We start from the raw sequence: 14,337 nt of genomic DNA on the forward strand, positions 1-14,337 counted from the left end.
TGCGCGGCGTTTCACCCACTTAGAATGGGGATCTCTGCACAGTGAACTCCTGAACAGCGCGGCACCCCTCGGTGCGGGGGTCCTTGCCCTTTTTGTAATGACATCAAAATATCTTGTTACTTTCCAATGTAATAATCAACAATTTGCCCACACATCTGGAGTCCCTGTCTGCATTGGAACATTGGACTATATTATTACTTTCCACTCAAATAATCAGCGGCTTATTGATGTCAACACTTGACTTCCGCCCAACTCGGACCCTGACGCGGCCCCACGCGGCTCAGCGCGGCAATTCCTCCCAGCCCTTCAGGGATCATTCACGACGTGGACATATATGGTGCGCGCTTATAATTTCTGCGCCACATTCGTGTGCTTCTCAGTGATCATCTATTCCGACAAGCAGGACTTGCTCATTGAACTCAAGGAAATAAGGAGAATATAGCTGAAATGCAGCGTTGCGCACATGTTGCCCGGATCCAAGCTCGGACGTGGGCATCGTCCACCAAGTTTGTAGTACCACGACTCGCGGTTAAGGCTCCTGTGGTTCGACGACAATACGCTAGCGGTGTAAAGCCTTACCCGCCTGGCTCAACAGGATATCGGGTCTCAACGGTGTTCACAACGATGGTGGTCATTGCTACTGCTGCGACAGCCTATGCACTGTACGTTCATCATCGAAAGCTCCGAGAGTCAGATTGATTGACATAAACCCTGGATAGCTATGACTTCTACAGCGCTGCCACGACATATCCCAAAAGTATCAGGCCAGAGCTCAGAAGAGCAATAAAGGCAGAGCACGACAGGCCAAAATCTGCAGCCCGATGGTACCGACAAGCGTGGGAGGCCGCACGCAAGCTGGACGCATCGGAACTCGGCAGTTCATGGCCGAAGAAGCTCTCAGGTCTCGCGATTGCTCTTGCAACAAGACTTGAAGGCAACAAAGAATTCTCAGAGGCGCTCCAGGTGATGCACACCGGATGGCAGGATCTCGAGGAGCCAGCGAAGACAGATCCGGAGATGCGAGCGCGCAGGGTGGCCATGGCGAGCAAGATGTCAGATCTAGCCGCTGCTGTAGGCGATGCCGTGATTGAAGAGGAATGGGCCGTCTGGGCAGTAGAGGAGGTGCTTAGAGCCGGAATTGAGGAGAAAGGTAAGGAGAAGGAGAAAGAGAATGCAGACGATGAGGACCTTGCGCTGCCAAAATGGGTCGGCAAGGCGGAAACTGCGAGTCTACTAGAGAGGCTGGGGTCGATTTATGCCAGGCAAGGACATGCCGAGTACGTGCATAACCATGTTCGTTCTGTCCTCATGCTGACAGACGAGAAGATATGCTGTCCCTCTTTACCTCCAAGCCCTTGGAGAAATGCCTCTTCAAGTATCACCGAAAAATTCGTTCTTCTCAACTTCATCACAACAGGCAACACCCACCTCTCTCTGCCAAGCGGCTGTTCTATTCAACAACCTCTCCGAGCTGTTCGCCCACCGTGCGGCGCCAAATACGGCTGAGCTGAAGCAGGCGCTGCAATGGGGACATATGGCAATCGAGGCACTGAAAGAGGCGAGCAAGATGGGTTTGAACAACGCGGAGGACCCGGATGGGTGCAGGAGGACCGGTGTGGTGGTACAGACAAACCAGGCGACACTGATGGAGGTGCACTCTCTCCGCAAACGGCATGCGTACAGAACTGATCGCATTGTGACAGGTGCATGGGGACTTACGATCTGCCGAGGTGCTCTTCACATCCGCCCATAGACTGGCGGACCAGATACGATGGGGAGAGGCGCACAATCAGGCGATTACGGGCCTCGAACGCGTACAACGAGCACAAAGTAATTCATCCTCGAGCCCCACGCCTGGTAAGGATGCGAGGAAATGAGATAACGAGCATGCATTACACCCCGGCAACACAACCCTGTACAGTAGCATAAATGTAATGCTGCTATCGTCATGCGTCAGCATCTGGTATTTCTTCAATGAAGGCTTGCTGAGTTCCCCCGAAGGAAGGAGTGGGAGGCGGGCCCATGCCGGGTAGCACACTTGGCATACGCTTCGTGCCTGATGCTGGGGTCGGCGGCGCGGAAGCCCTTCTCTTCTCTGCTCCGGGCGGTGCGCCGTCCTTGAGCGCCTTCTTGCTCTTCTTGCTCTTCTTTTTCTTGGGGTAGTCCCACTCGTACAAAGGCACAAAAGACTCAAACTGTTAACAGCTTCAGGACGTGATCGGGACAGAAAACAGAAACAGCGTACGAATCCAACATCTGCAAAGAGTTGTGGAAAGATCCAGAGACCAGGTGGTAGAACAAGCCACGTAATCACATAGAGGATTAAGCGCACAATCGTCATGGCGAAGAACAGCCCCAGTAGGCCGAGCATGCCCATCGATAGATAGTATGCTCCAATGCGCATGCTCAACGGCCATAATGGGTACATCACACCCGCAAAGATGACGGCGACCATCACCAACCCTCCGAGGTACGTCGTCAGTTGTGACCCATCCATCAACCACACGTAGTAGTCTGGTGGAAGGAAAGCCTGCTGTCGGATGATTTGTAACGTTCGTGGTGCTTTCTTCGTCGATGTGACCTTGTCACCGCGTTGCACGCGTAGGAAAAAGCCTTTCGCGTTCAACTGATTCATCAGCTGTGTCGCTTCTGCTTCGGAGGTCACCTTCGGCGCTTTCTTCAGCTTGCCATATGCAGGCGACAAGAGCGCTTTGATAGCAGCTGATCCTAGAACGATGCGGTCAGATAAGAGTAGGCATCGTTACGACATTGGACAATACCTTTGAAATAGTCTTTTCTTTGTCCATCAAGGACACCCACGCGTGTCTTCTGACCCGACTTGGATCGCAACCAATTGGCAACCGCCTTGTGCTCTGGTGATGCAGTCGCTTGGTTGGCAGCAAAGGGCGCCATTCTGAGTTCTCGTTCCAGTCAACACGGTGCCCGTGCAGAAGTATGACAGTAAGAAGTCAAGGTCTGTGTGCGCTTCTGTGCTGCCTCGAGCGCCAGATTATTACAAGTTTTGTGAATGTAGTTTCACCCCTTGCAATTGCTGTACTGTGCGAACCCTTGACACGTCTCTCTGCTGTGATGCATTTAATTATCAAGTGGCTGTGTTCTACTCACGTGCCTCTCAAAGGAACGCGTCGCGTCGTGCTCCTCGACATTGAGCTCGCTCACGTCGACCACCTCAACTTGTACAGCTGCTGCGATAATATGCACGAATTCAACCTGCAGGACGAGATACATGCGCTGCAGAATGATCCTTATGTCATTCCGAACGAGGTCGACCCTTCCGATGGGAATGTGGGCAGGGCGTTGGAGAAGGCAGTGGAGGCCGTCGCAGAAAACATCGAGAATGTAGGAGATGAGGAGACGTGGGATTCGTTGAGGAGCTTTTTGAAGTAAGTATTCTTGGAATGTTTTGTATCATGCATGGACTGAAGTATTCACAGACATTCGGAGCACTTGAACGGCGCGCAGCTTTCAAAACTCTTGGATTCTATCTCTTCCGGCCTGCAATCAACAATCGACCAACTCTCCCACGTCATTGAAGGTGAAGATCCCTCATCATTCCTTCCATTCAAGCCTACGTTAGAACGGTTTGCGTTTTTACTTCAGTGGTTCGTGACTGTGGCAGAACGGGCTGCAGCTACGGCACCAGGGGATGCAGCGAGCCTGGCGAAACCAAAGGGTCGGGGTGCGGCGAAGAAGAAGGCGGATGGCAAGAAGCGCGGAGAGTGGAGTTGGGACACTCAGATTGCACCGACATTGACGTTGATGGCGAAGACACTGAAGCTGAGGACACACAGGTTGTGGAGCACCAGCGCCGAGCGGGACGCGTTTGTCAAGTGAGTCGACTTCACTAACACGAGTGATCGCAATTAAGCGTTGAACAGTTGTTTCACACGCCCTGCATACCAAATCGCACAAAGTGAGACCTACATGAAAAATCAAGATATTCGCCTGGCCGTCTACAAAGTCATATGCTTGGCGGTTAAGCAACACGCGCAGGGCTTCAGTGCGCAGACAAGCATCATGCAAAACCTACAATACTTCGAGCATCTATCCGAGCCGATGGCGGAAGTGCTCGCGGTCTTGGCAAAAGACTTCGATCACGCTCAACTTTCCGAAGAGATCCTACGGGAAATCGCGGCAAAGAGCTTCAGCGCCCAAGATACGAAAGGTCCCCGCAGCTTTGGCCGTTTCCTTACTCGCATCACCGAGTTACTGCCACGGATCGTTCTGAAGCAGATCTCGCTTCTGCTGACTCACCTCGACAGCGAATCTTACCCCATGCGCATGTCGATCATCGAGATCCTCGGGACGCTGATAAAGGAGTTATCATTATCCGAGGAAGGCGAGCAGGACGCGCGCGAAAAACAGATCGAGAAACTGTTCGAGCTTCTCAATGAGCGATTTATGGATCTGAACAGTTGGGTACGGGCCAAGGTCATCACAACCCTGACAAAGTTATGCGAGTGGGTCTCATTCGATCTCTTCTTTGAATCGGTGCTGAGTTATGCGCAGTCTACCGACAAAGTTCCCAAAGCAACGGCAACAGATTACAGAACTCACTATCGCTGCTTTGGAAGATAAATCCAGCAGTGTACGACGATATGCTATTGCCCTCATCACACGGCTTATCCTTACACACCCATTCGGCCTATTGCACGGAGGGCCTCTCAACCTTGCCGCATGGGAAGACAGGTACAAGAAAGTCAAGGATGAGCTTGATGCCCTGGAGAAGAAGATGGGTGTTTTAGAAGGTCAGCGGGACGTTGGTGAGGATGAGGTCGAGGAGGACAAGGCAGAAGGAGAGCGAGAAGACGATGATGCGGATGAGAACGAAGTCGAGGAAGACGCCGGAGAGGACGATGAAGAGAGGGAAATGGACGAGGTCGAGCCTACTCCTAAGAAGCCGAAAAGATCGAAGAAGTCTAAGGCCCGAGCTCCCCGCCAGTCGGAGCCTCTCAATCTCGCTGCTGTCTCTGAAGAACAGGCTCTGGCAGCCATGGATGGTAGCATGATGATCAAGCTCCGCCTCACCAAGCGTTACTATGCCGATGCCCTGCGCTTCATCCGGATTATCGAACATTCGATGGATCTCCTGAGTACTCTTCTTGTGTCAACCAACAAGGCGGAGGTTTTGGAAGCGATGGAGTTCTTCAGGGTTGCGCACGAGTACGAGTTCGTCTCTGCTCAGGTCCGTCATAACGTATATTTTGGTATTCGATGCTGATCCAGCCTTCATCTTAGATCGGTATCAAGAAGATGGTACATTTGATCTGGACGAAAGATAATAATGTTGTCAGTGAAGATGGGAAAGAGCTTAAGGGCATTCGTGCACGCCTCCTTGAGGTTTACCGAAACCTATACTTCGATGCCCCTCCTGATCAGGATTCCAAGCACGTTGTCAACAGAATTGCGAAGAATCTCATCGAGTACGTACCACTGCACAACCTGTGTAACACTTGCTGACCCTCGTGCAGGTTGACTTACTCTGCCACCTTGGCCGAACTGACATCACTGGAAGAACTTTTGCGGACGATGATGGACGACGGTCAGATCCAAATGGACATCGTTCAAAAGCTTTGGGACGTGTATGGCACGGAACGTGAAATTCCACGCCAACAACGACGAGGGGCGATTATGATTCTTGGGATGTTGGCTGTGGCAAAGCGAGAAGTTGTCACGGAGAGGGTCGAAACCCTCCTCAGGATCGGACTGGGATCGTTCGGCAAAGCAGATCTTAACCTCGCACGATTCTCTTGCATTGCACTACAGCGCGTCAGCGGCAGCGCCAAGAAGGTCAAAGGGTCTCTCGTGGACAAGACGATGCGCTTACCTATGGATAATGCTATCTTCCGGAAGCTGGAGGAGGCGATCGAGTGGCCTTGCGCGTCAGCAGCATGGTGAGTTTGACCCTTGAGTTTGATCACACATCCTGACATGTTTGAAGGTTTGGGATGGCGGAGCAAGCCATAAACACCATCTATCTGCTGGGAGAGCAGCCAGACACTCTTTGTCAAGAGATGGTGAAGAGCTTGACACGAAAAGCCTTTGCCCCCCTCCCAGAAGATCGCAGCCCCAGACCGCAAAAGGAGGTGCCCACACAGCCCGGTGTACCGCCCACACCTGGTTTCAATCTACTTGACGACAACGAAGTGACGGCCACTTCGATTGCAATGAACACCCCTGGTTCAACAACCAGCAATGATATTGGCGATGCCTTCGCGTTGAGTCAACTCGTCTTTGTGGTCGGGCATGTGGCGATCAAGCATATTGTTTACCTTGAGCTTGTTGAGCGTGAGCTGAAGCGACGGAAAGATGAAGCAGCCAAGGGTAAGTGCCCAAACGGATATTCAACACGCAGCATGTTCTGATAAAGGCGTAGACAAAAAGGCCAAAACGAAGGGGTCGGCGAAAGAGGGCGAAGAACTGGAGCAAGTCGCTGGAAATGCTGAGGACGACATTGGTGACATTGTCAGCGGTGTTCGTGAACGGGAGTTGCTATACGGCCCGGCGTCGCTTCTCGCGTTGTACGGCCCAATGTTGAAAGAGATATGCGGCACACCTCGCGTGTACAAGGTTGGTGATTCCTTTCACAGTCCTAGTCGCTGCCTTATTTCTCCGGCAGAATGTTTACTTGCGACGAGCTGCAACCATCGCCCTGAGCAAGTTCATGTGCGTTAGCTCATTATACTGCGAGGACAACCTGCTGTTGCTCTTCAAAATCATGGAGACGTCCCGTGACCCAACGATGAGAAGCAACATCGTGATCGCTCTCGGGGATGTTGCCATCTCCTTCAGCAATATGATTGACGAGAATAGCAATCGCCTATACGATGGCTTGGCTGATCAGGACCTGACTGTGAAGAAGAACACACTGATGGTTCTGACTCATTTGATCTTGAACGGGATGATCAAGGTTAAAGGCCAGCTCGGCGAAATGGCGAAGTGCTTGGAAGATGAGGAAACGAGGATTGCAGATCTTGCCAAGCTGTTCTTCAGCGAGCTTGCCTCTAAGGATAACGCTGTGTATAATAACCTGCCCGACGGTGAGTAGCTTTTGTGGACTATAAAGATTCCTCTGACATCAGTGACAGTGATCAGCCACCTCTCCACGGGTGAACACGCTGTCGACGAGGAGACGTTCCAGCGGACGATGAAGTATATTTTCAGCTTCATCGAGAAAGAGAAGCAAGCAGAGAACATCGTGGAGAAACTATGCCAGAGATTCCGGCTTGCAAAGGACGAGCGGCAGTGGCGAGATATCGCCTTCTGCATGTCGATGCTGCCGTTCAAGTCGGAGAGAAGTATGAAGAAACTTATCGAAGGGCTACCGTTCTATCAAGACAAGTTACATGAGGAGACGGTATTCAAGCGCTTTAACGAGATATTGTCCAAGGTGCGCTCCGTTTAACTGCTCAAGCACGATAGGTTGCTGACGCCGTTGTGCTGTAGGCCCGGAGCAACAAACAAGCGACCAAGCCTGATACGGAGCTCAAAGAGTTCGAGCAGATCCTGCTGGACTTCAAGGCAAAGGGCGAAGAGGACCACCAGTTCCAGGAGCAGGTCGGACATCACGCGGAGAAGGTCAAGAAGAGGGCAGTAAAACGAGGTACGAGATTCATTCTGCCAGAGAGGGGCCATGAATACTGATTAGGGCTGTAAAGCGCGACAGAAAAGGCGAGATTCGGATGGGTGGAACTGATCTCAGTCGATGTTGTTTGTGGTGGATCTGTTGTATTTCTAGCATTGTAGAACACCCAGCTAATGAATCTTTGGTTTCCGTCAATCCGTGGTTATCTCGCGCATCAGCAAGTGGCGCATGATGTTGTTGATGACTTTGTCGTGGATAATAAGGAGAGTAAAGTACAGGCCATTCCTAGCATCCGAGTCACTACGTACAATGCATCATATTGTAGTGAATAGATGATTGTCTCGTAAGAGTGAGTTTGCGTCGGATCCTTCGGAGAATCGGTCGAGGCTGATGACTGTGACAAAGCGGGCCGGTTCATCAAGATAGCCACAAACTGACACAAAGATCTGCTTCGGAGTCTAGAGCATTGTTCTGTAAAAAGTGTAAACTTGTCACCCAAGCAACGAGGCCTGGCCCAAATTCTACGAATGACGGAAAAGGAAAAGCAAACGTCGCTGGAGACGTAACCGAATTTAAAATAAAATTGATATCGTCTGCGGTGCCGGATTCGGATTCGGCTGTGCGAGACACCGGGGAGTTTGATCCCGTGGTGAGCGCGTGGAAAGTAAACGGAAGCAGAAGCCGTTAAGGAACGGCGATTCGACAGTGAGCAGCGACGACAACGACGACGACGACGACGGTGAGGACAGCATTACTGTCGACCACCTCACTCTACTAGTATTACTGTGCTTTATTTCAACTTCTTACTGGTCTTCGTCTGCTAGAGGTGTAGTGACTATCTGGTCAACCACTAGGGAGAAACGGCATTTGGAGTATCACACTCATTGAAGATCAAAGCGCTGTCATTGGCTCATCACCGACGACCGTCAAGCTTGCTAGCAAGGCGAATATCCTGATCAATTATAACTCCCCAATCATCCATCTCACCGTCATCCAATGGCGACACTCACTCAGACAGCCCCGCCCCGAACGTCCTCACCTCTTCCTCCTGTGACAGAAGGTAAATGGCCGCGCACAGCCTCGCTTCCCTCCCCTGCCACGCCCGCCAAAGCAGGCCCACAGCGGGCTGCCACCACACCCTCCCCGAGGCTGGGGAAGGGTTCTCTTGTACCCGATGACAGCGTGGAAGGTTCTGAGTTGGCATGGGAGAGCAGAGCTGTAAGGCAGAGGGAACTGGAACTGGAAAAGCAGATGGGAAGGCAGAGAGAGCCAACCGTGAACCCTTATCACCTTCTTTCTGAACAACTTGTTTCCTCCCACAGTCCACCACCGCACATCGTTCGCGTCACACCTCATCGAGTAGACATGCGACCGCCCTTCCCTGAGCCGTCGCACGAGCACTTTCTCCCGAAGCTGGCACACGAAGTCCGCGACACCGTTCATCGGGCAGTGGATCATGTCGCCCACCCCCATCACGACAGCTCTGCATTGGCGATGAGCGCCGCTGCCGCTCCTGGCGAGAGGCAGATGGAAGTTCAGGTAGATCCTTTGAGGAGGAAGGTTTCACTCTCCCCTGCACGGCACGGTAGCGGTGACAATACCACCCCACCCACCGCACCGCTGGCATCAACATCAGCCTCCCCCCCCATGCTCGCTCATCTCCAACTCGCGCGAAGGACGAAAGACCTGCCTCCCGCGCCCATGGGCGCTCCGCCTTCCCCGCCGGCCTCTGAGCGCGCAGCCAACGACGGGCCCGACCTGGAAGACGTGCTCGAGCTCGATGAAGAGGAAGCGCTCTCCGCCTCGGATGGAACGGGCGACATGCCCCCTCTGAGTGCGCCTAGCCACGTAGGAACGTCTTCTTCTCCAACAACAGAGAGCACGCTAGCGACCCCGCTTCCCGGTCAATCGTTTACAGCATCTCACCCCCTACCGCAATTGCCAGGTCCAGGACGGCAGCCAACGCCGAAATACTTCCCGCCTTCCCCCGTCACCCCACGCACAGCCCGTGGTCGCCGATCTCCAGAGCGTGCGGCTTCCGATCCCTCCCAATCGCAACAAGCGGACTACTTTGCCCCTCGCACCGGCGACGGGATTCTTCTTCCTTCCCCGACGCCCAAATCGGGCAGTACCCCCGGTGGCGTCCAGCAGCTGCCACGCCTTCCATCAAGCGCATCAGCCCCGTATCCCAGAATACTGAGAAACGACGAGCCGCTGGAGGACTCTCCAACGGGCACTCCCCCGGATCTAGGGCTTACTCCAGGTGCAGCGGGAGTGATGTTCACCCAAAGCTCCGTACCGGTCAGCTCAAGCTCCGCCCCAGATAGCTCCTTCCTTTCCCCCGAATCTGCGCGACAGCCGCATCCACACTCCTACTCCCACCCGCCACTCCACCCGCACGGCCAAGCGGGCTCGTCCCGCATGCCAGCAAGGAGGAATACGACTGGGAGTCGGCCGACCAGAGCGCTCATAGCCGCGCATAATGGGCATTTATCGGCTGGCGGGCATCCGCCTGGCTCTCCTCCCACGCCTCAAGCTCCCAGTGCTGGCACGGGCGTAGAAGGCGAACCTCAGGAAGGAGACGGAGAGCTGGACAGCGACATCCTCAAGATGCGCGACAGGATCGAGCGGGAGAGGCAGAGCAAGCGGGCTAAGGCGGCGCATGAGGCTGAGGAGGCGGAGAGGGAGCGACTTGCTCAGGCCGAAGTGGATCATGCGGAAGCCGTTACCCCACAAGCGGGCGCTACGGGGTTGAGGCGGACTGCTACCCGGCAAGGACTCGGCGCGCTGGGGAAGGAGAGCCAGGACAAGGAAAAGGAGACTGCGCTCATGGGCAACCTTATTGGGGAGAAACACCCGAATTATATCCTTATGTACAATATGTTGACTGGGATCAGGATTGGCGTGAGTGATGGCTTCTGAACGATGTAGACACCACTGACAAAGCTTTTAGGTGTCCAGATGCCAGGCAAAGGTCAAGCGGCCCTTGACTGACGACGATTATCTGGCTAAGCACAAGTATTCGTTTGATATGTATGTCGGTTACTACTGCGTGCATATATCTTTTGCTGACCTGCACCAGCGTTGGGAACGAACTCACTCCATCGGCCAAATATGATTTCAAATTCAAAGACTATGCACCATGGGTGTTCCGCGAGCTCCGGGAAGAGTGTTTCCATCTCGACCCGGCGGACTACCTTCTCTCCCTGACGGCAAAGTACATCTTGACCGAGCTCGGCTCGCCGGGCAAGTCTGGCTCGTTCTTCTACTTCTCATCCGACTATCGATTCATCATCAAGACGATCCATCATTCGGAGCACAAGTATCTCCGGTCCATCCTGAAAGACTACCATGAGCACATCAAGGCGAACCCGCATACCCTGCTGTCGCGTTTCTATGGCCTGCATCGTGTCAAGCTGCCTAGAGGAAGGAAGATTCACTTCGTGATTATGAACAACCTCTTCCCGCCACATCGTGATATCCACGAGACGTACGACCTGAAGGGCAGCACGGTGGGGCGTTCACTGAGCGAGGAGAAGATCCGACAGAATCCGCGGGCGGTGCAGAAGGATCTCAATTGGATAAACAACCACAAACAACTCGAGTTTGGCCCTGAAAAACGCGCGCTGTTCATCGAGCAGATTCGGAGGGACACTGAATTCCTTAGAAGAGCCAATGTGATGGACTACTCGCTCCTCGTCGGTATACACAACATGCAACGTGGGAACAGGGATAACCTGCGACGGAATACACTCCATGTCGTCCAGCCTCACGACGGGCCAATGCGGCGGAAGCCCTCGCAGATGAAGGGTCACAGGGACGTTGGCGCGTTCACTGCAGGAGCGATGCGTCGGGCAATTCGGCAGTCCGAGGTCAAGCCTGTAGAATCACAGACGAATCTCGCCGAGGAGAACCTATGGGACCGCCAGAACTTCATCTTCTACCAGGATGAGGGTGGGTACCGAGCGACGGACGAATACAACCAGCCTCTCCCAACGATCTACTACCTTGGTGTGATCGACATCCTCACGCCGTACACGCCGTTTAAGCAAGTGGAGAATTTTTGGAAGGGCCTGAGCGCGGATAGGCACAAGATCTCCCCTGTCCCGGCAGTTGAGTACGGCGAACGGTTTTGGCGGTTCATGAATGCCGTCACACGAGGTGGCGGGGGAGGTGAGAGCTTCCTGCCAGTGGACAAGCACAAGAAACGGTCGATCTTGGAGGACGGCGAAGACCCGGGAATGAGCGAAAAACGTCCTATTGCCCTCGTCGACCATGGTGTTGTTGCTGCTGCGAGCAGTGGATTAAATCAGCCTGGGATGAGCGCCAGTCCACCCTCGGCCGCCCAAATTGCGAACATGACAGAGAAACCGCTTCCGCCGCTCAACGGGAAAGACAAGGTCGAGTAGCCTTCTATGTTCCTCGGACTGGCTGTTTTTTTTCTTCCTCTTTCACTTCTGAAGTACAAGACGTGTACAAAACCCAGACATACATCAACCCACACGCTCCTTCGCTCTATTTTCCTATCACCTTTCATCTCCGCACATCCTTACAATACACAATCACTCCTAGACTAACACATCGCGTTCCATATACCCTACTTGTGTGCATACTATACGGAATCAAATCATCACCTGGTTTGACGCGTCGTGCCAGGATCAGATCGGGGTTTTGCCCTTCGCCCTTCTTGCCCTTTCCGCCACCATCCGCGTTATCTCACTTTCTCATCTAAGCACCTTGTGGACACATGCCTCCCCTTCTCCTCCACCGCTATGGCGAGATTCCTGCGCTCAACAATCCTCTCACGCTAGACGATCTACGCACTGCCGACGAGTATATCGAGTTTGTCCTGGAGCGTCGCGGTATGTTAGTTCTATCCATTCTTTTCCGTCACGGGTTGACTTTTTCTTTTTGACTACACTAGACAAAGTGCCGCGAGGGGTTCCACTTGCCACACAGCAGCATCTAACTAGTGCGATAATGTGGAAAGAACGAATGCGTACTGAGATGTGCAATACTTACTGTGTGCCCTGACACTGTTCGTGATTACGTTCATGCACGACTGATGATACAAACAGATGCCGCCGCTGACATTCACCCTGAACAAGAAGCAGGCATGGGACAGTTGATGCAACACCCTGGCCAAATGCAACAAGCTCTACAGCAGAGCCTACACGATGGGCTAGCTGGCGTACACGAAAGAATGGACAACTTGCAGGCCAACATGCAGCAGATGTTCACCGATGTGCAGCAGAATTTGGACCAGAGTTTCGCCGGCATGGAGGCAAGATTAACTGGCATAGAGGGGAGATTGATCAGGATAGAGGAAAGACTGACGAACATCGAAGCAGACGGCCATTCAAGCAAGAATCGCAGGGGTCGAAGAGAGGGGCACCGCGACAGACGAGAAACTTGATACCGAGTTGCCAGTGCAGTGCGAAGGGGTGTGGCGCGTTGAAAGTATCAGTGCAAAGGTATGCATGTAAGTATATCAGTTGTACATTCAGTAATCTGGTTTCCTCAGGCTTGGAACCGTCAATGTGGGACGAGACTGGTTGACTTGTATGCGAAGGTGCCCTACAACACTCATGTCCCCTATGCCGACATAGTACGTCCTTATCTGTTTCGCATCTTCCCCGAAGCTGACTCCATTCATACAACAGCCGCGGATTCGGAACTTTCGGCATCTTCAGAGGGCGAGTAACGCAACAGTCAACGCCTGGCTGCGCTTTTACCATTGCTCCCGGCCGGGCACACTGGCTCAGAAGAAAGTCCGGCTATGTCTCATCCTTGGTCTTAATCCCTACCGATGCGATGCTTTCCGCCTGGGTTAATTTTACTATTGCAAGGCACCTCCATATGTGCAGTAGTGGTCAAAAGTCTCTGCGCTCTGATAATAGGGTGTTAGCGCAAATACTTTTGACCACCTCTATAGCCTTCCACCGTGCTTCCATTATTTCCCCCCACATATACACACTAATAACTGTACTCATGCATCGTACTCGTAGACAATGACTGTAACCACTCCCCTGACCATATGCATTGACGTTCACACTCTCATCACATCTGCAATGGGTCCGCAACGGAACATCTACCAGCTACCTTCTGAAGCGACCGGTATTGCATAAATGACCCAGAATGAAACCACGTGACGCAGAGTCATTGGTGACAAGCGAACAGGGGTCTTCTTCGCTGCACTTTTCCTCTCATATTCATGCCAACTTTGGTTCTGACAACCACTTCGACGTCGATGCTGTCAATTCCCAATCACCCGCGTCCTCGCCCGACGATCCTATGCATTAAGTATGCTTTACTCGTATTCCTGGCGGGTAGAATCAAAGTATCACGTGATATGACGCCCGTCGAGCTGGGATCAGGCGGAGTGGTACATAGCTGCGCCTTCTTGCTCTTTCCGCTTCTTCCACCATCCGAGATATCTCGGCAGGCAGTCTTGCACACTTCGTACATGGAACAAACAGATCCACGGCCTCGGATTCACCCCGCACAGCCAGCAGACGGACAGTTAATGGACTGCCTGTGCTTATCGCCATCCGCGTGGCGTTGTACCCGTCCTTACTGATCCAATCACCATACAAGACGTGGCCAAGGTAGAACAGTATCGTAACCACGTCCACGAAGCTATTTGTACGTTCATCTTCTCATTCCTTACCAAACAAAGCTCAACCTTTGTGTTGCATAAGATCATCCTCCGCCGAACTGCCCCCGGGTCA

At 53.0% G+C, this 14,337-nt stretch overlaps 5 protein-coding genes across 5 annotated transcripts; 4 read left to right on the top strand and 1 right to left on the bottom strand.

The window, feature by feature from the left end:
* Window positions 1–550: 550 nt before the first annotated feature.
* Window positions 551–1,877, top strand: DACRYDRAFT_99940 (uncharacterized protein; the record flags this gene model as incomplete). Its single annotated transcript, XM_040777641.1, has 4 exons — window positions 551–662; window positions 720–1,277; window positions 1,327–1,651; window positions 1,704–1,877. The coding sequence occupies exons 1-4, from the start codon at window positions 625–627 to the stop codon at window positions 1,875–1,877; spliced, it is 1,095 nt and encodes a 364-aa protein (XP_040629171.1). The 5' UTR covers window positions 551–624.
* A 47-nt stretch (window positions 1,878–1,924) lies between these two features.
* On the bottom strand, window positions 1,925–3,054 carry DACRYDRAFT_66340 (translocation protein). Its single transcript, XM_040775811.1, has 3 exons — window positions 2,781–3,054; window positions 2,246–2,727; window positions 1,925–2,195 (listed from the first exon to the last, which is right to left on the bottom strand). Exons 1-3 carry the CDS (start codon window positions 2,911–2,913, stop codon window positions 1,947–1,949), a joined length of 864 nt encoding a protein of 287 aa, XP_040629172.1. The 5' UTR covers window positions 2,914–3,054; the 3' UTR covers window positions 1,925–1,946.
* A 162-nt stretch (window positions 3,055–3,216) lies between these two features.
* Window positions 3,217–7,838, top strand: DACRYDRAFT_94650 (uncharacterized protein; the record flags this gene model as incomplete). Its single annotated transcript, XM_040777236.1, has 12 exons — window positions 3,217–3,404; window positions 3,456–3,851; window positions 3,900–4,481; window positions 4,531–5,206; window positions 5,260–5,444; window positions 5,493–5,915; window positions 5,963–6,345; window positions 6,398–6,591; window positions 6,641–7,061; window positions 7,110–7,411; window positions 7,468–7,624; window positions 7,768–7,838. The coding sequence occupies 12 exons, from the start codon at window positions 3,217–3,219 to the stop codon at window positions 7,836–7,838; spliced, it is 3,978 nt and encodes a 1,325-aa protein (XP_040629173.1).
* A 521-nt stretch (window positions 7,839–8,359) lies between these two features.
* Window positions 8,360–12,233, top strand: DACRYDRAFT_66345 (SAICAR synthase-like protein). The gene is made up of 3 exons (XM_040775812.1): window positions 8,360–10,510; window positions 10,560–10,639; window positions 10,689–12,233. The coding sequence occupies exons 1-3, from the start codon at window positions 8,603–8,605 to the stop codon at window positions 12,013–12,015; spliced, it is 3,315 nt and encodes a 1,104-aa protein (XP_040629174.1). The 5' UTR covers window positions 8,360–8,602; the 3' UTR covers window positions 12,016–12,233.
* An 89-nt stretch (window positions 12,234–12,322) lies between these two features.
* Window positions 12,323–13,500, top strand: DACRYDRAFT_21982 (uncharacterized protein). Its single transcript, XM_040772626.1, has 5 exons — window positions 12,323–12,468; window positions 12,531–12,629; window positions 12,685–13,080; window positions 13,131–13,214; window positions 13,270–13,500. Exons 1-3 carry the CDS (start codon window positions 12,354–12,356, stop codon window positions 13,020–13,022), a joined length of 552 nt encoding a protein of 183 aa, XP_040629175.1. The 5' UTR covers window positions 12,323–12,353; the 3' UTR covers window positions 13,023–13,080; window positions 13,131–13,214; window positions 13,270–13,500.
* The last annotated feature ends 837 nt before the right edge of the window (window positions 13,501–14,337 follow it).

Source organism: Dacryopinax primogenitus, assembly GCF_000292625.1.
Source record: "Dacryopinax primogenitus strain DJM-731 SS1 chromosome Unknown DACRYscaffold_8, whole genome shotgun sequence".
Taxonomy (NCBI): Eukaryota; Fungi; Basidiomycota; class Dacrymycetes; order Dacrymycetales; family Dacrymycetaceae; genus Dacryopinax; species Dacryopinax primogenitus.